At 49.0% G+C, this 23962-nt stretch overlaps 1 protein-coding gene across 27 annotated transcripts in view; it reads right to left on the reverse strand.

Moving 5' to 3' along the window:
- SCRIB (scribble planar cell polarity protein) overlaps positions 1-23962 on the reverse strand; it is a 1329907-nt gene that overhangs the window by 1002755 nt on the left and 303190 nt on the right. For all 27 annotated transcript variants that reach the window (XR_011278687.1, XM_069621824.1, XM_069621823.1 and 24 more), the window contains exons 3-4: positions 20499-20577; positions 16257-16346 (exon numbers count right to left, since the gene is read on the reverse strand). Coding sequence is in view for 26 of the 27 variants with exons in the window: in XM_069621824.1 (XP_069477925.1) it covers positions 16257-16346; positions 20499-20577 (169 nt within the window). In the remaining variant the exon portion in view is untranslated. The remainder of the gene's footprint in view (positions 1-16256; positions 16347-20498; positions 20578-23962) is intronic.

The following is a 23962-nucleotide window of genomic DNA, read 5'->3' on the forward strand; positions in this document are numbered from 1 at the left end:
CGATGACGTCGATACGCCCCCCTCTAGGACCTCCTCCGACGTCACTGGATGTTAAAAGTAAGACGCACGATGCCCGTAGCCTCAGTTGTAGTTTTTTCCCAGAACGTGTAGCACCAGTCTTCTGCCAGACACACAAAGCCTTGCGGAAACGTAAGCTGCAATCGCATAAGAAATTCTGTAGCGGGGAAGGCAGGGAGCGATATGGAATATGTCAGACCATCCCATCGAAAGAACGTTACCAGGTAAGAGAGTAACTTGTTCTTCGAGGGGATTGGGTCCTCCGACATATTCCATATCTATGACAGACTCCCAAAGCAGTACCAATGCAAGGAGGTGGTAAAAGAATTTAGAAAACAAATTTAGAATGCCCAATCAAATTGCGGAGTAAAGGACCGCCTTGCCAAAGGCCAGATCCTGCCCACGGATGCAATCGAGGGAGTAGTGACGTACAAAGGTATGTACCGAAGCCCAGGTGGCTGCATCACAGATGTTACGAATAGGAACACCCCTCCATAGGGCAGTAGAGGCAGCCATACCCCTGGTAGAATGGGCCCGCAAGCTGACCGCTGGGTCCTACCCGCCAAGCGGTAACACTCAGAGATAGCCAAAATAATCCAGCGAGACAGTGTTTCGTCACAGCTTGTCCCAAACGCTTTCCAGCGTAACCAATGAAGAGTTGATCGTCCACTCTGACCCGGGACATGTGTGAAATATAAAAGCTTAACGCTCGCCTAGGATCAAGCATATGGAGCCTCTCCTCTTCCATACCACGATGTGGAGGAGGATAAAACGCCGGAAGAACAACCTTCTGGCCTAAATGAAATTCCGACACCACCCTCGGAAGAAAGGAAGGAAGGACGAACTCTAAGGACAACCCGGTACTTATGAAACACAGTGAAGGGTGGCTTAACTGAAGGTGCCTGTAACTCACTCACTCTGCGAGCGGAAGTGACCGCAACCAAAAATACAGTTTTAAGAGTTAACAGTCTCAAAGGGCATGAATACAAAGGCTCAAACGGAGCACCCATCAGAAACTTGAGAACAAGGTTCAAATCCTAACCGGGCACCTGGAAAGGTGACGGAGGGAACACATTAGTGAGCCCTTTCAGAAACTGAGAAATTAAAGGAATTTTAAAATAGGAACACTCTTCAGACGAGCGCTTAAATATGGACAGCGCCGCCAGGTAACCTTTAACGGTACCCACTTGCAAGCCCCTGGGGGCCAAAGAAAGCAAAAAAGACAGAACCATGGGAATGTGACATGCAAAAGGATCCACATTCTTAACCCTGCACCAGTCGCAGAACTTGCGACAACGGTACAGGGACTTTGTTGCGGGCCGTCTGGCCGAGAGCAACACCTCCATCACGTCTTCAGGGAGGTCCCAATCCTTATACCTCAACCTTTTAGAAACCAAGTGTGAAGGTTGCGGGATCTGACCTCTGGATGGAGAACCTGACTCCCCCCCCCCCCACACCTCCCGTGAGAGCAGATCATCTCAGTAGGGAAGACGACGTGGAGGGCAGATGGACAAGTCGAGAAGGTCCGGGTACACGTCCTCCGGGCCCACGCCGGAGCAATGAGGATCATCCAGGAACCGAACCTCCGTAACCTCTGCAGTACTTGCGGGATGACGGGGACTCCTAAGGCTCCTTTTGGAGGAAATTCCCACGAGCAGAACCTCTCGCACTTCCGGTTGACACTGGAGGCGAAGAGATCCACTTGAGGGGTCCCCCAAAGGGCATAGATCTCGAGGAGAATCTCCTGAGCCAACTCCCACTCGTGAGAGATCGCGCTCTGCCTGCTCAGAGCGTCCGCCGTCTTGTTTACGTCTCCGGCCAGATGAACTGCCGAGATCGAAACTTCCTGCTTGATTGCCCAGTACCAGAGCTACATCGCCTCCTTGCACAGAGGAAGTGACCCTGCCCCTCCTTTTTGTTGAGGTAGTGCATGGCCACCGTGTTGTCCGTCAGGATCAGGACAGTCTTCCCTCGCATAGTCGGCAGAAAAGACTTCAGGGCTAGCCCGACTGCCCTCCGCTCCAACAGATTGATATGGAGTCTGGACTCCGACGGAGTACAAACGACCGCTGACTGTCAACTAGTTGGCATGAGCTCCCCATCCCGTGAAGGATGTGTCCATCACGATCGTCACCTCCGGCCAGGGTAGCCAAAATGGAGCCCCCTTCATCAGATTGTCTTTGACGGCCCACCATAAAGGTCCTGGGCGACCGAGGACGGCACCTGAACAGGGTCCGACAACCTGCCAGAGGACTGAGACCACTGGAGCTTGAGTGCCCATTGCAAAGATCTCATCTGCAACTTGGCCTCTGGCACCACGAGAATGCAGAGATCCATGAGGCTGAGCAATCTCAAGAACTCGAATGCTGGAAGACTCTGGGCAAGCTGAAACTTGTGCACCATCTGCTGAATGTGATGAGCCCTCACCTGGGGAGTAAAACACTGCCCCAGGGACGTGTCGAGCACAGCTCCGATGTACTGGAGCCTCTGAGTTGGTGTCAAATGGGACTTCTTTAAGTTGAGGGAGAAGCCCAGCTTGTGGAGGGAGTGGCAGGTGACTGACAGATGATCCAGGACTTGCTCGGGGGAGCGCGCCCTGATCAACCAATCGTCCAGGTAGGGGTAGACGTGAATCCCCCCCTTTCCTGAAGTGCGCTGCCACCACTACCATGAGCTTGGTGAAGACCCTCGGGGTGGAGGTCAATTCGAACGGCAGGACCCAAAACTGAAAGTGTGAGTCGCCAACCGCGAACCTCGGGTACTTCTTGCGCTTTGGATGTATCGGCACATGAAAATAAGCGTCCTCGAGGTCGTGAGACACCAACCAGTCCTGAAGTTGAAGGGCCTGGAGGACGAGAGAGAGTAACCATCTTGAACTTGTCCTTCCTGAGGAGTTCGTTCAAACCGCGCAAGTCCATGATGGGTCGCAAACCCTGTCTTTCTTGGAAATCAAAAAATAAGGGGAATACCATCCCTTGTTCCTCTCCGCTACAGGCACCAGGTCTATGGCGCCTTTCTCCAGCAGGGATTGAATTTCCTGAGCAAGGAGCGGATCCAGACTCTTCAAAGAGAGATTCCCCCGGTGGATTGTCTTGAGGCCTCTGCCGGAAAGGAAGACAGTAGCCGTGGGTTATGATCTCCAGAACCCACACATCTGAAGTAATGGCGCGCCACTCTGCAAGATGCTGCGCCAGCCTTCCCCCAACCGGCGAACCATGGGACATGGCCTCATGACTGAGCTGAAGCGGCTGCGGTGTTGCCTGAGGGCAAAGAGGCAACAGCCCGAGCGTCCTTGGCACCTCGAGTACCTTATTTTCCTCCTCTGGCACTCCTACGGTGGCCCCTTGGACTGGCAGCTCCTCTCGCTTTACCAAAAGATGAGTAATAACGAAAGGAACCTCCCCTCCATTGCTGTCCCCTAGGATGAAAAGGCGGATGTTGGCGAACTACAGCGCCCAACGACTTGGCTGCAGCTTTGGAGGTCAGCAACCTCTCAAGGCTCTCGTCAGCTTTGCTGCCAAAAAGATGTTCCCTGTCAAATGGCATGTTGAGGAGCCGGGCCTGCACATCAGGAGCAAACCCCGACTTCCGCAACCACGCAAACCTGCGTATCACGGTGCTCGCCGCCATGGACCAGCTGACGCAATCTGTCATGTCCACACCCAACTGAAGGGCCTCACACATGGCATCCTTGCCATCCTGAACCATGGCAAGGAAACCATCTCGTTCGTCCCCTTCGGGAATATGTTCAGCCGCTAAGGAAACACAGTTCACAGAGTGTGCGTGAAACACGACAAGGCACATACGGTGTTGGCCGCCTGAAGCGCCATACCCCCTGAAGAAAACCCTTTCTTCGCCCAGCCATCAAAACGCTTGTTGTCCCTATCAGGAGGGATGGCAGGATACAACGCCTGCTTTGCCGGGGCTGTAGCCGCCTGCACCACCAAACTCTCCGGAGTGGGGTGCTTGTTCAAGTAGCAGGGGTCGCTACTGGCTGGGCGGTATTTTCGCGGCAAAGACGTGCCCACTGCCGGGACACTCTCCGGAGCAGTCCAAGCTGCCGCCACCCTCCTCTGTAGAGCCATATGGAACGGCAGTACCGGGTCAGTTGGTGGACCTTGGTCGAGGATATCCGTAAGGTCATCCTGAAGAAAATCCCCTGGGGGAGCAGACCATCCCAAGTACTCGGTGACCCTAGAGATAAGGCGCCGGTACGAGGAGTCAGCATGAGTGCCAGGCTCAGGCCTACAAAACTGCACCTCCGGAGAGGTGTCCAGCCACTGGCATCTTGCAGGGACTGCCGCAGGTCCTCAATCTGGCTATGGCCCGAGAGAATCTCGCCTGGCACCGTATCAGGAACCATGCCAACATCAGAGCCCTCATCCACCTCTGAAATAAACTCAAGATGGCGGTAAGAAGGCACAGAATGTGGAACAAAGCCATGCTTGACCTTGGCCATAGACGACCTCAGCGCCACCGGCATCGTCTTCCTCGAAGACACCACAGGTGCACACGGTCTCGAGTGCGTCGAGGACCTGGACCGGGCATGACGAGAACGATTCCCCTTGTCCGAGTGGGACCTCTCCCGTGAATCATGCCGACCACCCGAAGGTGTGCGAGCAGTGTCTCTCGACCGATCACGACTGACCCCACTCGGAGGCGCGGGCGGACCAGTGCCCTGCGATTCAAGAATCGCTAACATTTTCTTCCCGAAGGAAGCCCATTACTCTGGCGTCGCATGCTTGGTGGGATAAGCGAACCCCCGACGGCCGGAGTCCTCGGATGAGGACGGGGAAGGCGACCAATGACTGTGCTTCCGGGAGTGCCTTGAAGAGGCAGAGGAGTGGTGGGACCGACTCCGGGACTGAGACCCACTGGACTTCCGACGACGACGATGCAGAGAGTCGCCCCTCGAATCGTCCGTTGAAAGCCCCGCAGACCTGGACTTCCGTGGCTTGGACACCTTACCTACCGACAACAACTTCTTGCGCTCCCGCAAGGCTTTGGACGTGAGCGACTGGCAGTCGACAGTCATCCGTGTCATGGGCCTTCCCGAGGCACAAGAGGTAGGCGTCGTCAGGTCCGTCACCGACATCTTGGACCCACAGTCGCTGCACTTCTTAAAGCCCGGACGCGGGGTGGAAGACGAGGTAGACATCTTCACGAAGAATATACTTCACAATACAAATAGGTTCGAAGAACCGAGAAAGAACAGAAACTCCAAAAAGTCGAGGCGCGCCGAGATCTCCGAAGCGAACACGTTTGCGGAAAAAACGGAACTGAGGCTACGGGCGTCGTGCATCCTTCTTATAACATCCATTGACGTCGGCGGAGGAGGTCCTCAAGGGCGGCGTATAGACGTCCTCGACGCAGGACCCAGACGCCGAAGATTTTCCAAAGCAGCACAGCTGTGGTGATTACATGTCATAGATATGGAATACGTTGGAGGACCCAATCCCCCTCGAACTGGGTCTACAAGCAGCCCCCACAGGAGGGGCCTTGGAGTGTACTCCGGTATCCACAGGCCCCTTACGGAGACCCTCGTAGAAAACTCTGGTATCATTATTAGGCCCAACAGGCACCTCAGGGCGAACCCCGGTGACAGAGCGATCAATGTCCCTCCCGGCCCGGGAGGAACCCGGAAAGGTGTCCCCCAGCCGGGGTGCTCTGAAAAGTAAAGAACTTACCGGGCGTCTTTTTTTTCGTCGATGAACGCTTGAAAATGCGATGGAGGAGTTTGTCGGAAAACCTCCTCCCACAGCCCCAACCGACGCTGAAGAGCCTGGACCGAAAGGGAATCACAGTAAAAACAGGAGTCCCAACGGTGATCCGGAACAAAGAGGATGGGGATCGCGAAGCGTCGGTGACACGAACAATCTGGAAAGTCTAGTTTCAACGACAGACTAGTACACGATCGCCAGAGAGGAAAAAAGGAAGAAACGGTTCCGCGGATGCAAGTGCGTCCAGTCCCGAACGAGCGGAGAAAAGGACTGATGGGTGATGTGCGGGGCGAAGCCAAGGTGGGCGGGGTTACGGCCGCGTGCGGGCCCCGCGCAAGAAAGAGGAAGGACATTTTTGCAAAATTTTGGATGCTTTTTACAAAGTGCTCCGGTCCCGTCCCACAGGACGGAGAGATGTCCCATAAGTATGGAGGAAACGGGACGGGGGGTAGGAGCATCTGTGGTAACTAGGCGATGCATAAGCTGGTGGCTGCATCAACATGACAAGAGTCAACACCACATCTGTGCTAACTAGGAGATACATAAGATGGTGGCTGCATCAACATGACAAGAGTAAACACCACACCTGTTGCAGCTAGGCGATTTCCAGCTACAGAGTGTTGAATGGGCATAACATACGGTCAACACTGACCCCAGGGAGCACTTTCCAGAAACCAATTTCTAGGATGTGTAAGGGGACCACCAACCACTTCAACGTATCCCAATAACAATTCTATTTATTCTTCATTTAATAATGATTGATTTATATAGTGCTTCATTTCCAACTCCCCCAGCTTCAAGCACTCTACCAGGGATCGAACCAATAGTGTGAAGAATTAGGTTATTACCAAGGTGAGCATGTTTGCCTAAGTTATCTACTCAGCTAAATTTGGTAACTATGGAGGGAACAAGTCCGGCATTCATTTTTATTTATTTATTGGATATTTGTAAAGCGCCTAGACAATAAATGGGGTTTCAAGGCACAAGAAAAGATAAAAAGGGACGGGTGAACAACAAGTTACTTACACTGGTAACGTTCTTTCGACTGGATGTACCTCCCACATATTCCTCATCTTCGATATTATATCTTGTCTCAGCTTTGCTGCTTCGGAAAAAATTCTCGGCCGAGGGCGCTGTATGCGATGCCGTCATGTCGAGCGCAGATGTCATCGTTAGTACAAATAGCGCGTGCAGCACCCGTTGGCTTCAGTTCTGTTTTTCTGTTCTTTTTCAAGGAATTCACGAGGCGTACCCAAGACCGCAAGCTCTCAGAAAGCACAGAGTGTAACACACGTAAATTGTACAGCAGAGTAGGATGGAAAGGGCGATGAGTAATACCTGGGAGGAACATCCAGTAGAAAGAACATTACCAGGGGTAAGTAACTTGTTCTTCGAATTGATTGTATCCTCCCATGTATTCCTCATCTTTGATAGACTCCCAAAGCTGTGACAATTTGGAGGTGGGTTTATCAATTAATTTAATCATGGACCAAATGGAGAACGGCGTTAACAAAGAGTTCTCGAGTAGTGTCTAAGCAGTTGTGCTTGACAAATGTATGAATGGATGACCAGATGGCAGCTGCACAGATGTCATTTACTGGGACACCCTTATGGAGAGCCCCAGAAGTTGCTATGTCCCTGGTGGAATAAGCTCTTAACCCTTCCGGCGTGTCCTTACCCACAAGTCTATAACATTCTCCAATGGCTAGTATGATCCACCTAGGTATAGTTTGTTTGGTTACTGCCAGGCACAATTTGGGGCCGGTATATGCCATGAAATGTTGATCATCCTGCCGAATTTTAGCATTCCTGAAATGTAAAAGCTTCAAGCCATTTTTGGGTCTAGCCTATGAAGTCTCTCTTCCTCTTTGCCTGCATGAGGAGGAGGAGGATAAAATGTTGGTAGAGTTATCTTCTGCGACAGATGGAAGTCGGAGACTACCTTCAGTAGGAATGATGGTTTTACCCTAAGGAGGATGACTTTGTACTTATGGAAAATGGTATGAGGAGGCTTGCAAGAAAGAGCCTTGCGGGCTGATGTTATCGCAATCAGTATAACTGTTTTCAATGCTAGGAGCCTTAAAAGGACATGAATGTAAAGGCTTGAATGGAACACGTCAGGAATTTTAATACTAGGTTTAGATCTCAAACAGGTACATTAAATGGGATTGGAGGGTATACATTAGTAAGTCTCTTTAGAAATTGTACAATCAAGGGGATTTTGAAATAGGAGGCCTCTTCAGAGGAGCGCTTAAAAATTGAAAGCGCTGCCAGGTATCCTTTTATGGTTCCAATCTGGAGCCCCAGATAGGCTAAACGTAACAGGAAAGATAGCACCATAGGATTGCCACATTGGAATGGACCCACATTCTTATTCCTGCACCAGTTACTGAATTTATCCACACCGGTACAAGGATTTGGTTGTTGGCCTTCTGGCCGAAAGCAAAATCCCCATTACGTCATCCGGAAGGTGCAAATCCTTGTATCTCAGTTTATCAGAAACCATGCGTGAAGGCTGAGTGTTTTGAACACCGGATGGAGAACCAGATCTTCCTCTTGCGAGAGAAGATCCTCTCTTTGTGGGAGGCGTATTGGAGGGCAGATGGACATGTCCAGATGGTCGGGGTACCACGTCCTCCTGGACCAATCCAGGGCAATCAGGATCATGGATTTCCCGAACTTTCTCAACCTTCCGATCACGTGAGGAATGACGGGGATGGGTCGGAGGTAACATACAGGAGTGGAACTTCCCAGTCCACCACAAATACGTCTCCAAGAGCTCCTCTTAGGGGAAATTCCTTGGAGCAGTACCGCTCGCACTGCCGGTTGGCACCGGTCACAAACAGATCTACTTGGGTGAAGATCTCTATAAGGACTTCCTGAGCTAGTTCCCACTCGTGGGACACTGTGCTCTGCCTGCTCAGAACGTCCACAGCAGTGTTCTTCTCTCCGGCTAGGTAAACTGCTGATAGAGAGATTAATTCTTGAATTGCCCAGAACCAGAGCTGCACTGCCTCTCTGCACAGTGGTAGTGACCCTACACCTCCTCTCTTGGTGAGGTAGTACATGGTCACTGTGTTGTCCGTCATTATCAGGACATTCTTTCCCTGGGCAAGAAGGCCTTCAGCGCTAGTGTGATCACCCTCAGCTCCAAAAGGTTGATGTGTAGTTTATACTCCGATGAAGACCAACCACCACTGAGGGTCAGTTCGTTGGTTTGGGCTCCCCACCCCATGAGTGAGGCGTCCGTCACTACCGTCATCTCCGGCCATGGTTGCCAAAAAGATTCTCCCTTGAGAATGTTGTCTTTGCAAGCCCATCATAGAAGGTCCTGAGCAACCACGCTTGGAACTTGCAGTTGGTCTGACATATTCCCTGAAATTTGAAACCACAGAGTCCTGAGAGCCCATTGAAGGGATCTCATTCTCAATCGGGGCTCCGGCACTAGATAAATGCAGCATGCCATGAGAACAAGCAACCTCAGAAAATCGAAGGCCAGAAGATGCTGGGCATTCCGGAACTTTGTTACCATCAGCTGAATGTGTTGAGCCCTCACCTCAGGAGGCGAGGCTTTCCCTGGCAAAGTATCCAGGGCACCGATTTGGAGTCTATGGAATGGTATCAAATGGGACTTCTTGTAATGGAGGGAGAAGCCCAGTTTGTGAACGGAGTGGCAGGTGATACTGGGATGTTCCTAGGCTTGTTCGGGTGAACGAGCCCTGATCAGCCAATCGTCCAGGTAGGGGTAGATGTGAATCCCCTTCTCCTGAGACTTGCTGCCACTACCGCCATCAACTTGTTGAACCCTTGGGCGCAGGTCAGCCTGAATGGCTGAAGTCCAAACGGACAATGAGAACCACCAACTGCGAGTCTCGGGTACATTCTGTGCATGAGATGGATCGGCACATGAAAGTAAGCATCCTGAAGGTCCAACGATACCAACCAGTCTTGGAGTTGAGCTGAGAAAGGGTAACCATCTTGAACTTGTCCTTCCTGAGGAACATGTTCTAGTCCAAGATGAGTCTCAATCCTCCGTCCTCCTTGGGAATGAGAAATTAGGGGGAATACCAACCATTCTTCCTCTCTGCTACCGGTACATGTTATATTGCACCTTTCTCTAGCAGGATAAATATTTCCTGCACAATGAGCAGGTCTGAAATTTTGACAGAGTTGGTTCTCGGTGGATGATGGAGGTCTTTTTTGAAAAGGAAGGCAGTAACCTTGGGCTACTGTTTCCAGTGCCCAAGCATCCACCACCAGTGATTGCCTAGTTCCCTGGCCTTAACGATTCCTCCCAGGGCAGCCGTTTGCCTGTTGCAGCCCCTGCGGCTAAGGGCCCCAAGGCAAAGGGCGGCTCCTACACTGGCAGCTCCAAGACGTGTCGGCAGGTGTCCACAGGGGAAGCCAACGAAGCCAGCAGTCAAACATGTGGCATGGGTGGGGTGTAGAGAAATTACTCTACTTCAGAAAACCCCTGCCACTCTACCTCATCTCTCCATAACGTAGACTGCCATAGACTTACACCATGTATACTTAGAGATATTTGTGAACAGCCTAAATCTACTCATGGCTGGACTGTAAAAGTTGCATTGCATTACACACTAACTCACTTGCAAATGGTAATTAGTGCCACACCTAGAGAGACCTGAGCAGATTGGCCTGCGTCGCACCCAGATAGAAATATGAATGTTAGAATGCGCCACACTTAGACGAAACTGCGAATGTTACCAAGTACCGCACTTGGATGGAGGAGTGAATAATGAGCAAGCATCACACCTAGACATAATTGCAAGGACAGCAATGCCAACTAACCGATCCACTAACTATTTCACATCTCGGCATTCACCTCTCAAACTCTAACCAAACAACCACAGGCCTACAACACAATCTGCACAAACTTCACTACATTGCAACAAAACGAACCACACATGGACTTGCACAACTGCACACGACGTCTACCGACCGCAAAACACCCCAAGCCCAGCCAACTGTCCCACCGGGCTGAGGCTGCCACCAGCACATCACTGCTCTCTTGCACTTTTCCAGCTTATTCCAACGAACTCACACCCCTGCCCTTTTTCAGAGCCGCCAGAGTGCCAGGGTACCACTCCGGTGGTGATAATGTTAAAGGCTATTTGTACTGCGCACTAACATCTGAAGTAATGCCCCACCATTCGTTCAGATGCTGAGAAATTCTGCCTCCCACTGGGGTCTTGTGGGTGAAGGCCTCAGAGAGGCTGAGCAGCAGCTGAGGGTAAGGCTGACGCCGATTTAGCACCCTTTCCTCGTCCACCACAAGGGTATCTTCTTTGTCCCCTTTGTCCAGCCTGTCCCCTTCCTCTTCCAATTGAGTAATAGAAACCAAAAGAACGACCCCTCCAAGAAGATGAGCCTGAATAGGTTTGTTGAGGTTGTCGAATGGAGGCGAAGAGATTTAGCCGCCGCCTTGGAGGTCTATAGCTTCTCCAGACACTCATCCGCCTTGCTGCCAAACAACCTCGAGCTGTCTAAGGGCATGTTGAGCAGTCTGGCCTGCATGTCCGGTGCAAACCCTGACTTTCTCAACCATGCAAACCTGTGTAGTACGGTGCCAGCAGCCATGGATCTGCTGATGCTGTCAGCAGTATCCAATCCTGACTGGAGACATTATCCCATTGCCTCCTTTCCATCCTCAACATAGCCAGGAAGCCGTCCCTTTCTTCGTCTTCCGGGATGTGATCAGCCGCCATGGCAACAGTACCACAGGGAAGAATAAGAACATCTTGCAGAGTACAGGTGACAATGGTAGATTTCAAGGCCACACTGCCTTAAATGAAAACCTTACGTGCCCAGGCATCCAACTTCTTGTCGTCTCTCTCTCTCTGGGGTGATAGCCTGGTTGATGTGGCAGCCTGCACAACCAAGCTCTCAGTTGAGGCGTGATTTGTCGGGTATTCAGGATCACTGCTTGAAAGCTTGTACTTTCTAGTAAAGTTCCTGTTAACAGCAGGTCCGGATTCTGGGGCTTCCCAATTTGCAGTGACCTTCCTCTGAAGGCCTTTGTGTAAGGGCAAAATGGGGCCCTTCTGAGGGCCTTGGTCCAGGATATCGGGCATATCATCCTGTTCATAGGTAGGAGAAGCTCTGCTCCAGCCCATATGCTCTGTAACCCTATTCATGAGATTCCTGTAAGTGGAATCTACATGTTCAGAAGGGTCAGGCCTGTCAAATTCCAGCTCTGGCCAGGTGTCAAGACCACCAGCCGACTGTAGAGAGTCAAAGATCTCTCATCTTGGATTTGTCATTAATGAGCTCCTCTGGTGCATTCTTAGTGCTAAATTGCAATCCAAAAGGAGGGGAATCCTCTTCAGGGGGATGTTTCACCTCATATAATGAGGACATAGACTTGAAAATGTCTTTCTTCGGAATAGTTCTGAAAACCTTGTCCGGAATGGGCAAAGGCCTCGACAAAGACGAAGTGACCGTCAACGGTTTTGGCAATGGCGCCTGCTTACTCGGCACTGTCTTCGACTTCGAGATGTTTGGCTAGGGAGTCGACAAAGACTTTGTGTTCTTCAACGACTTGTGTTTCTTCGAGAATATCAAAGAAGGACTCTGTTCTTGAGTCGACGCCTTCGATGACTTGTCATCGGGTCTAAAACTTTGACGTATTGGCAGTGTAATACTCTGCTTCGAAGCAGTAGCCTGTAACTTCCCAAAGTCGTCCGAAGGAGCGACCAGGGCATGGCTCTTGTGTGACTCTTTCGAGGGAGTTGAGGCCGCATTCTCGATAATGTGCATCATTTCAGACCTTAACGCATCCCATTTTCTAGGGGAATCAGATTTAGTAGGGCATCGGATTACCTCTGTAGATGAATCGGAAGATGAAGTGGGAGACCTATTGCGTCTCTTGTTCACCTTCGAGGAAGAAGACAAAGACTGCCTTGATCAACTCCTCCACCAGTACCTCTTATTTCTCACACCGGGAGGGAGATTTACCAGACTTCGAAGCCGCCATCCCCACAGCCAGTTTACCCTAGTGCTCCTCCCCAAGAGCTTTCTCTGTCATGCCCTGGCAGGACCCGCACTCATCGGTACGGTGCCCGGAACCCAGACACTACAGCCAGACCCGGTGAGGATCAGTAATAGACATCTTCGACCCGCAGTCGTAGCATTTCGTAAATCCAGACTTTGGAGTCAAAGGAGTTGAGGATGAAGACATTTTCTCTGAAGAAAACTGAAGTACGCCGTTAAACACCCGAAGCGAAAGCTTTTGGAAAAACTGAACAGAAGCCAACCAGCGCTGCACATGCTATTTGTACCACTGGCGACGACGCTCAACGGAGGCCCTCGAGGAACATCGTCACGGCATCGCATACAGCGCCATCGGCCAAGAATTTCTTTTTCCGAAGCAGCAAAGCTGGCGAGATATAATATCAAAGATGAGGAATACGTGGGAGGACACAATACATTTGAAAGATAGCTGTCCTACTAGGCCGTGTGACATTCGGATTGTGCAAGTGCAGTAACAAGAAGTGCAGGTGGAGGGGCAGTATGCATGAAATGCCAAGTGCTACAGTGGAAAGGGGAGTGCAGGGCAAAGGAGAGTGTCCAAGTGAAAGTGAGTATTGTGTGGGCTGGTGAGAGAAGAAGGCCAAAGGGGCTAGGCTAGTGCTAATGCTAAGGGCAGGCCAGGTGAGCAAGTCCCAGGGATTTCAAGGTGTGCAAGGGGTGAGGATCCACATCCTAAGTGCGAGGAAGGGGGAGGATTGGGTGGCGGGGCCTGGTGCCCTGCAGAACTCAGAGGGAAACCAGGCAGCCAGTCACTGCGGCAGACAGGGGAGTTAGCAGGAGAGGGGAAGAGATAAGGAAGACGAGAAAAGGAGGGCCTTGAGGAGCTTCTGGAACTTAAAGGGGAAGTTCAAAGAAAAAATTGTATTTTTCCAAAAGACTAGCCATAAACAAAACATTTTTAAAGAAAGTTCCTGTAACATTCTGAGAACATGAAGCTCAAAGTTTTGACATGGGGGCCTCCATTTTGTAGTATGAAGCACTCTCCCCTGTTCATGTTAAGCTCTGCTCTGGTGGCAATAATCAAGAAAAAGCCCCCCACTGGGAGCTTTTGCTTACTGCTGCCAGAGAGCAGGGCTTAACATGGAGAGGAGGCTAACACAGTAATTGGCTTCACTTTCATTTTACATGTTCGGTGCTCACCAAACCCAGGTAAGCACAGAAAACATCAAATGAAAGGCAGAACAATTAGAAATACTTTGCCGGACGCTGGAGTTTTCATAATTGCTGAGACTTTCTTTTCAAGGTTCCTGAACACAGGAAACTGAAAGCTAAAGTCACTGCAATTATGAATACTCTGCCGGATACCGGCAAAGTATTCATAATTGCCTGTACATGCTTAAAACAATAGACGTGGCAATTATAAATACGTTATTGGATTTATGATTGCCCTGGCTTCCTTTTTAAGTCTCCTGGGCTCCCCTGATACGGGGGAGCCCGGGAGATTTAAGAAAGCCATGACAATCATAAATATAACAATGTTGTATTTCTAATTGGCGTTTTTTTTTTATTTAAGTCTCCCGGGCTCCGCCAGCTCAGGGGAGTCTGGGAAAGCATAACAAAAAAAACACCAAGAAGCACTTAGCAGCAGCACACAGCAGGAAGGATCCCGACTGCATTCTCTGCTCTCCGGCTGTAATAAGGCTGTAATAAGCAAAAGCTCCCAGTATTGCTGCGAGAGCAGAGCTTTACAAGCACAGAAGGCTCATTCGTTTCACAAAATGGATGCCTTCTAGTGCTTGAAATGTTTGACTTTGAGCCTCATTTGCTCAAAATGTTTACATAGAAACTTTCTTAAAAAATATTTTGAATATTTTTTTTTATTATGGCCCATCTTTTGAGAATACCATTTTTGAGTGAACTTCCCCTTTAAGGAGATCCGGCTCAAGCCTGAGAGGGGCAGAGAGACTAGTGCAGAGGGAGGCTCCTGCAGAGGAGAGTGCTCTACCACCCACTCTCTGCTTAGAGAAGCGTCTGATCTGCAGATATTTAGAGCTAGAAGACCAAAGGGCTCTAGCAAAGAGGTATTTAGGGGAAAGAGTTGGATGTAGCGGGGTCCCAGGCACCAAAAACCCTTGAGAATGATGCAGAGGGCCTTGAACATGATCCTAGCAGCAACCGGGAGCCAGTGCAGTGGAGAGGTGAAGTCCAGGGGCTTGAGGCCAAGGATACATCTTGCAGTCCTATTCTGGATTTGTTGGAGGGAGCAAAGGGAGGACAAAGGAAGATTGAGGAAGAGGCTGTTGCAGTAGTCCAGCCTACAGAGGACCAGGGCTCTGGAGACATTGAGTTTCTGGGGGAAGGTGAGGAAAGGAAGCATGCCTCCAAGGAGGTGCAGCTGATAGTGTGCCTTTTTGGCAAAGTCCACGATGTGAGAAGGAGAGAGAGGAGCAAAGATGACAAAGGTTTTTTGCCTGACAAGAGGGTAGGGGGAGGGGACCCATAGAGGGCGGCCAGAGGTTAGGAGGGCGCTTGGGTCCCAATGAGAAGGATCTCAGTCTTACTGGCAGCATACCATGCCTGATTAGCAGTCAGTCAGGAAGTGGAGGGAAGCTTGAAGTACAGATGTGTGTCGTCTGCATAACACTGGAAGTGAGGAGAGGAGGAGAAGGACCGGGGGGGCATGGTAAATGTTGAAGAGCCACAGCAAGAGGATAGAACCTTGAGGGACACTGCAGGTGGAGTGTGATAGGGGAGAGAGAAAATGGCCCAACTGAACCTGGTAAGGTCAGTCAGAGAAATTAGGTCAACCTGTATAGTTCCAGGCCCTTGATGCCAAGTGTGTCACAGATCCGATTTGTCAGGGTGGCATGATTGACAGTGTTGAAGATGGAGGAAATATCCCAAAAGGTAAGAAAAGATGGAGTTGGAATCAAGATTTGAGACCAGGTCCTCACAGGTGTTCAGGAGAGCCGTTTCAGTGCTTCTGGCAGCTCTGAAGCCAGACTGGTGGTCGTGAAGACAACCAACAGATTCAGTGTCATGGATCGGTTTGGAGATGACAAGCTTCTCCAGGAGTTTGCCAGCAAAACATCAAACCAATGAGGCTATAACAAATTGTGTAGCATGCATGGCTAAGACCTGCTAACGTGTGATTCGCCATCCTGGCTCTCAGTGCACTCAGACCCAGCTATCTCAGTTCTAGCCTTTGTAGAACCACTTTGCTATGCATAGTATTGTAAAGGACCCCTAATGGCGGCGGCCCCATTTACAAGCCCCTACTTTCCAACAAGAATAAGCTCTCTTTCAATAACAAAACCATCCGCATGTCTAAAACTGGCACAGTAGGTTTTAGAGGATTTATCTCCTGGATATTTGGCCACTGTGTGTCATCTGTCCCCTTGCAGAGGCAGCGATGAGGGATGAAGGTCAAGTTCCTAGCAATGCAGGAGCCAACTACTTGCACATCTATTTGGAATCCTACACCCTCTCCATAACGCCTTTGGGGCAAGGACAGAAGAGACTCACTTGCCGATGTCGCTTGGTAAGGCTTGTAGAGACACATCGTTAAGTGCAAGGTGGGCCAAGCTGCGCAACTGTGTGAACCCGTCCGGCAACCTGCAACAAAAAAACAGAGAAGAGTTAGACACTTTGGTTGAACCATCTGTCTCTCACAAAGAAACTGCTCAAGAAAATGCAGAAGAGTAGAGGTTATCAAACAATAGAAGATGGGGGATTTTCCTTGGGCTCGGTTTCCAGGGCTCAGGTGCGTTCACCACACATTCGGCTCACAGGGTATCCATTGAGTACACAAGGCTCTCCAAGGGGTAGTGTGGATAAGCAGCTCAGGCCCAACTCTGTAGGTGACCAAGTTAAGTGCACATGTACACAAAACACTAATTTTTTTTTTGTTTAAAGAATTGCTACATAAATAAGAAATGAAAAATCACTACTGTTGCAGATAAGTAAGAAGACAAAACAAGCAATAGTTCAAGCCTCTAAAAGTTCTTGGCAGTTTTGTAAAGTCTTATTTGGAAATAAGTGGAACTTTTTAAAAGTAAAAGGTTTTTCTATCTTGCTAGAAAGAGGGGAAAATGCAGTTCAAGAGAAACTAAGTGGATGACGACAGGCCGTAAGATCTTGTATGGTGAAACATCCTGCCAGTAGCAGTCCCAATGTTACGCTTACATCCGAAGGATGCCAGTCTAATTCGAGGAGGAGAGCCCCCCTCACCCTCACTCCATGATGAGGATCTAGCTGGAGCCTGCAAGCAATGCTGGGAGGGTACGAGAGGATGGAAGATGGATCCCAGAATCCAGAAGACAATCCTATAGTGCAGGTGATATATGCTGTGCTTGTGGCGGTCCAGACACTTCAGCGCTGGTGCACCAGTGCAGAAGGGACCAACACCCTCCAAGCACAGCACACTATTCAAGACAGGGCACAGTAAAAATATTAGATAACATAACATCAGCTGCCATTTCAGGCAAGAGACCAAGCCTGCAGTGTGGGAAGTGTGTGTATGGTTTCCATAGTCGTAGCTGTGGCTCACCAAAGATGCTCGGTTCCTATGGCATCCAAGGGCTATGAAGCGGAGCTCCAACGTTGGGGTCGCCAGTAGATGAGCCAGAGAAAGGATAAGTATTCACTATTTGTCCTTTGCACCCAGATTGGAGAGGAGGCCGCTAAAATCTGAACACCCAGATTAAAGGTTCTTTGGCACGGACTGGCATCAATAGGCAGCAGAGGCCTTGGAGCTTCCCAGATAAGGGCAATGTGATTGGGGCGCTTTCTAGAAGTCTCAGATGAGAGAAATCAAGTCCAGCATTTTTAGGTAAGAATTGGTGCAGTCACGCTGTGCGAGACTACAAAACACTTATCTGCTTGGTATTGGGTAACCAACCTTTTGATATATGTCTGTACTACACAAGTTTGCAGTGTGACTTAACATCCAGGCTTATCTCATGAGGGGTTAATGTGAGCTGTAAAATGATATACGTAATTTCAAATAACCAAGTTACACTTACACTAAAGGTTTCAGTTATAAATAATCAATTTTTAAATAAGATTTCTTTAAAAAGCCAATTCGTAACTATGTAAATATACTTTAAAATTGCATTTCAGAATCAATACAAGATACTGGATAATATTTTGATATGCCTATTACACAATTCCTACAGGTGACTTAAATCACAAGGACAGTAATGACATTTATATATCACACTAGTATACTTTGCATGATTCTGAGGTTAGAGAAAGGAATGGTTTGGGAAATAAAAGGTTGGAACAGTTCTCAGCACATGTGAGGACAACAAAATCCTCCAATGAAATCTAGATAAGGCTTCCCCAGCAGTACCAGTAAACAACAAGCTACCACCTAAGAGGGACAAATAATATCAAAGTCAATGGACTAGAAGAGTCTTCGGGGAGCCAGGACAGCCAAAGTTATTTGGGACAGAGTCTATGGATCTGATGCACTTCTTGGATCAAAGGGTTGCACAAAGTTAGATAGTTTCAGAAAATCACTTGTAGGGCCACTAGCTGTTAGGCCTGTGAGAAGAGAGTTGAAATTAACTCGTAAAAGGTAAGCCAATGCAATTGCCAAGTGAGAAGAGCGCGGCTAAAGGCAATAAGCTAAGTACCCCAAGCCTAAACAGTACCTCTGGTTTGAAGAAGAGTGGTCCAGCTGGACTCAGTCTTGCTACAGTGGTGCAGACCCTGGTTTCTGAGCCTCAGTCGTGGGGACAAGAGGGAGGACATCTGGGGGGCTCCTGCAGCTGCACTTGGGCAGTCGTTGGCAGCTATGGGCCCTCTTCAATTCTGCGGCACATCACAATTTCAGCACTTAACAGCACTGTTGCGGATCTCGGACACTGGTTGGACTCTTTGCTCTCTCGGTCCTGCACTCTGATGAGGAGACTCTGTATCTGGAGGTCCTGCTTCTGGATGGTCCTTAGGAGTCCCCTGGAGCTGCTAGCGGATTTGTTCTGCGGCAGACGTTGCACTCTGCTACGGACACTCGACCCCTGGCATTGGGCTCTCACAGCAACAAAGCAGCACAGCCAGTCGGGGATGGTGGTCCTGTGGAGTTCGTCTCGGGGTTAGTTGCTACCACCAACGCAAGGGGAGAAGTAGTTCCGTCCAGAGCTTCTCCATCGTGGTGAAAAAGGACTTCAGCACAGCAGCAGGGCATCACCGGGCAATTAAAAGATCCAGGAGGATGCAGCAAGCTTCCTTCATGGTTTCTTCATTGGGCGTTTCTCCCACTGGTCGACTCTGCCTGTAGTCCCAAGACCCTCACCTTTCAAGCAGGTGTTTTCCCATTCATGAACAGCCTAGGCTGTCAATCACACAGCAGGGTGTCTGTCCTGAGAAACAAAGGACAGTAGATTTTCGGGAACCTCCCTCACTTCCTGTCCTTCCAGGCACTCTGGAGCCAAGGGGTGGTCTTCAGGGCTGAAGCCTACGCAAGGCAAGACAAACAAAGGGCCCAACCCTGTCTCAACGCACAGAGTAAAACCCAAGACAGACCTCACAAACAGAAAATGGCGAAAAAAACAAAACAGGGGACATTTTGATAAAATAGTCATCCATGGGTGCTGCACTGCAGTTGAGGGTTCAGCCTGTGGTAGAAAAACACAATGGTAGGAAAAAGTAAACCACTGCCACCAGCCATTTAAAGTAGTGAGGGTGACATAGAAATGTTACATGAGAATGTAGCAAAAGCAGCTACTAAGTAACCCCCCAGCACTCCACATAAAACGGTGTGTGCTGGACCTAAAAAGAAAAGGTAAGTACATCAATTTCACTTTACTATTCTTAGGAACTGTAGTACACACAAGAAAAAGGTACGTAAACCTTATGAGCAATCTAAAGGATTTCTCAGTGACACTGCACTGAAAGTGCCGTGTGTCCCCATACAAAAAGTAGATGCCTATGGAGTTTGTCAGACTCCAAAAACAGAGGAAACACATAATCCAAATCATGTCAAAACACGACAGTGGGAAAAAGGTCTTTCACTCCAGGGATTAAAATTAAAAAGTCTAAAATCCAGCAAAAGAGGCGAGGATCTCTAAGGTTGAAGGGAATTAGCACAGAAATGAAAAATCTCCCCAAGAAGCATTCACTGAGGCATGCCAGATCGTCTGCAGCAAAGGCGCTCACCCTTCTGGGACAGACAAGCAAGGAACTAAGCACTTCAGGGAGAGCAGGCCTTTAGACAGGTGCGATCATCCAGCTTTTCTCGCCACATCAGATGGCAGATGCTGCAGTCGCTTCGCTCTTGGTCGCTCGGGAGCAGAGCGTCACAGACTGTTCTTGGAGGTGTTGGTTAAGATCTTCCTCGAGCATCAGGCCTTCCGGGTGTGCACGTTTGTGTTACATCAGCAAAATAGTTACCATACCATATAGGACTAATGCACATTACCTCAGAAGGCCTAAAGCAGGAAAGGGTGACTATGTGCAACAAGGCAGAGTCAGTGTGATCCAAATAAGGGACTGTAACACACCTGCTAATGGCAAAATGGGACAAGTGTGGTTTCCAGCCTTATAGCAATTCACAGCTTCAAACTGTCCTCGCTTTCAAGGCAGTAAGCGGACGATTGAGGAACTAAATCATATAGATGACGTTTTTATGGAGCGCTTCATTCCAAAATGTTCCAGCTTTTAAGCACTGTAATACATGGGTGTTACCGCACCTATGAAGCATTAAGGGCTGAGCGGCCCCGCTGTTAGGTAAGAGTCAGCGACCAGCAGGTGGGAGAGGCTTACCTGGCAAGTGGATTCCCACTGAAATCTGCGATCTCCAAGGATTTGCAGAACTTGATGCTTTCTGGGATCTCTGGGATGTCTGTAAGAAAGAAGGGCACACTCATTAATTCCACCAAAGCGCACGTCCAGAAGATGCTACAGTGAGTAGAGGCGGCGGGGCCAGGGATTTTCAGGTTACTGGGGGCCCATCACGAGTCAGCACAGCTCAGGCAAAAGCATGCAGACAGGTGGGGAAACCCACCGAGCCATGCTTCCAACAATTATACACAGAAAAGTCCTCCCCAAAACCCCATAGTATTCCAACAGGACACAAACCAAGAGGAGCAGCACGTCACACACAAAGGCAACGTGTCATTTCCTCAGTCCATCACATTGCCAACTCCAATCTACTGTTATTTGCCGGAAATTGAACAGAGACTACAAATAAATATCAATTCCATTCAATCTATTATATGGCTATCACTAGGTTCATGGACTGTGTACTGGGCAAGAGGTGTGTAGCCATGGCCTGGAAATGAGGGCCCGCAATTTGAAGCATGGCTGAGGGAAATGCAGCCCTGGGGCGCGCTATTCAAGTCCATGGAGGGTGGGGGCTCCTCTCTGAGGCCTGGAGGGCGCTGGTGCATGCTGCCCCTCTACCCGTCGGATGGGAACTGCTGCGGAGTTAGATGCGGGGTGTGCTAACCTATGCTATACCCCTTGTTGGGGGTGGACCACCCTGCATACCTGAACGGCAACGCTTGGTGTTCATTTCCCATGTGGCTGGGATGCGAACTTGATTGGGACCGGTAGGAACTTGCCTTTGGGCTACTAGTGCGCTCTACAAATACAAATAAATATGCAGCGAGTACATAAGACTGGTTGGACAACATCTTTTTTTCTTTCTTCTTGGCGGTTTTCTTCACCTTTCAGCCCCCTTCCCGCTTCGGGTTGTTCCCCTCTTCCTCAGTTTCTTTTTTCTGTTCTAACGACTTTAATTAATGGCGGCTTGTACTTTATAATGCGATTGATAGTTGTAAGGACTACTTGTGCTTTTATTTGTAATGGCAAACACATTTTTTTTAAAAAGTGGATACTACGCCAGATGGCGGCGCTCTTCTACAAGTTTTCAATACATCAATAACTCCTGTAGGAAATTAACTTACATTAAAGTAAGATATGACTTGAATTCCAGTAAGGAAAACAGAATTCCCCAAGATGTGTTAAGCCTAATTCAAGTATGTGTGAACCCCTGGATCTGCATGCAGCTCATCTCTGCCAAGTTACAAAAGGCGCTACACAAACACCTTAAGACGGGTCCCGGGCAGGTCCCATTTTCCAGTCAAGATGCCCCTCTCGCCCGACTACGGGAATGCTATCTAAGAAACAGTCCATGTCCGTTTCCGGCAGCTCCAAAAAGGGGCGTGCATGCGCACGTCGCATCCGCGTCTGCCTCGGTCGACCAAAGAGGACAGGCAACAGCAAGCACTATACGAACCAACTCTTATTTACGGGCAGCCAATCACGGTGTCTAGCATAGCAGCGACCCGGAATAACATTGCAGCCCCCCAACGACTCACTGGTACCAAACTAAAGGAAAAGACGGCAAGGAGGAAACCCCCCCTCATAACAATATAGTGACAAGTGAACTGTCGTGTAGCCGCCATCTCACTGGCCCACATTATCGATGAACCTTACACAAGGGGGGTATGTGGGTGGGTAGGCGTAGCTAGCGATCCATGCCAGGGAGCAGGGCACTTCACATAGCCGTGGGCTAGCAGGGCACAACAGCCACGCAGCCTCGTTTCTTTCAGAGTCAGAAGGGTGCTGCTGTGCTGGTCCTCTGAGGCTCTTCTAATGAGATGAACGCGGACGGGCAGGCAGTGGTTCTACACTCAACAGGCTGCAAGCTTGCTTCCGCTGCAAGGCTCATCAAGTCACTTAATTGGCTAAATCCAGTTCGTGGCCCTTTTGGTCCACTTTTTTTCACCCCAGGTAGACCACTGAGCGTAGGGGATTAGGAGGTACAACACATCTGGCTGACAATCTTCTAAACTATCACCTACCCCTTTTGGAGCAAGTTTTCAGTGTGCAACTAGCAGAATATCAACAATGGTGACTTGCATATTGAATACGCTATTGATCAAAAGTTACACCTTTTCATGATCTGACAATTACGATCAGAATTGAGAAACTAACATCCACAGACAACATTCTACAAACTGATACACACAGGTAGTGCTTTGGGGCTCCCAGGAATGAACAGTTTGGATTGTTCCAATAAGACATTCAGATAGCATGTCCATAAAATCAATTGCATATGGTAAATGCTTGCCAAACTCTGGCTTGGTCCTTAAAAGTTTATTTTATAAAGATATGTGCCTTTACCTCTGCCCACAATAACCACGTGCTACACGCATTTGTTTTGCTCATCACACATGCCTGACACTTCATTCATAATACGTACGGATGAATAAAAAAAAGATCAGCTTTTAACACATCTGCTCCTTGCCATCTCTGAACTAAGGGAGAACAATGCGGCAAAGACCACATTAACAAGTAAGGCCCAACATCTGTAAATCGAATGTTTCAAGTAGCATCAGACGTACGCTGCTTCAGGAGACTGCCAGCCTCTCTCAATTTGACTATTTTTTTTTATTTTTTTATTTGTATTTGGTTATATAAAAACCTTTTACAAAAAGTTATGTTTCCATTCACAATACTTAAAGAAATATCAACTCACGGTAATACTTCTCTAATCCACTTAAAATAACTAGTAAGATCTAAAGAAACAAAAATCTAAAATTTTAAAAATGTAATTCACTAAAAGGAGCATAAACTAAGGCAAGACATTCCATTGAAGACACCAATCCCAAAAAAGAATAAAGATATAATTTCCGTGAGAAGTAAGGTTCTCAGAGAGAGACATTTAGCATCTTCTTACTCATCACAATGTCATATTTTTCAAGGACTTTTACCACTGCTGCTGCTGTCAGAAAACTCGAATGTCCAGAAATGAGTCTGCCCCAAAACAATTCTGCAATGTGATCGTCCCGACTCCAAATCTGGCAAAGAAGGAAAGTCTTGCAGGCCAAGTTCACTCACACTCTAACAATAGATGTTTAAGAGATTGGTTAGGAGTTTTACACACATTGCATAAAGCGTTGGAATTCTCTCCTTTGCCCCTTAATGACAGAACCTCCCCTGTATACGCTATATTCAGTCGTATTCTGAGAAAGTTAACCCAGATGCTCCAGTTCGGGAATTTCAAGCATTATTCATATTAGGTTATTTATTGAGCGTGCACCTAGCTTCAGGAAGCAACAAAGCGCTTTACAACTCATAGGGGGGGAGGCATGCAATTTGACAGCACAGGCTCTACAAGCAACCATGGCAGGTAACGAGAGAGCAGATCGCCCATGCTAGGGTTAGGTGGGCAGTGGAGGGAGTCTGGACCTAGGCAATAGGGAGGCGCCATTCCTTCT

This window comes from Ambystoma mexicanum, chromosome 5q (genome assembly GCF_040938575.1).
Source record: "Ambystoma mexicanum isolate Mex_15411 chromosome 5q, UKY_AmexF1_1, whole genome shotgun sequence".
Classification (NCBI taxonomy): domain Eukaryota; kingdom Metazoa; phylum Chordata; class Amphibia; order Caudata; family Ambystomatidae; genus Ambystoma; species Ambystoma mexicanum.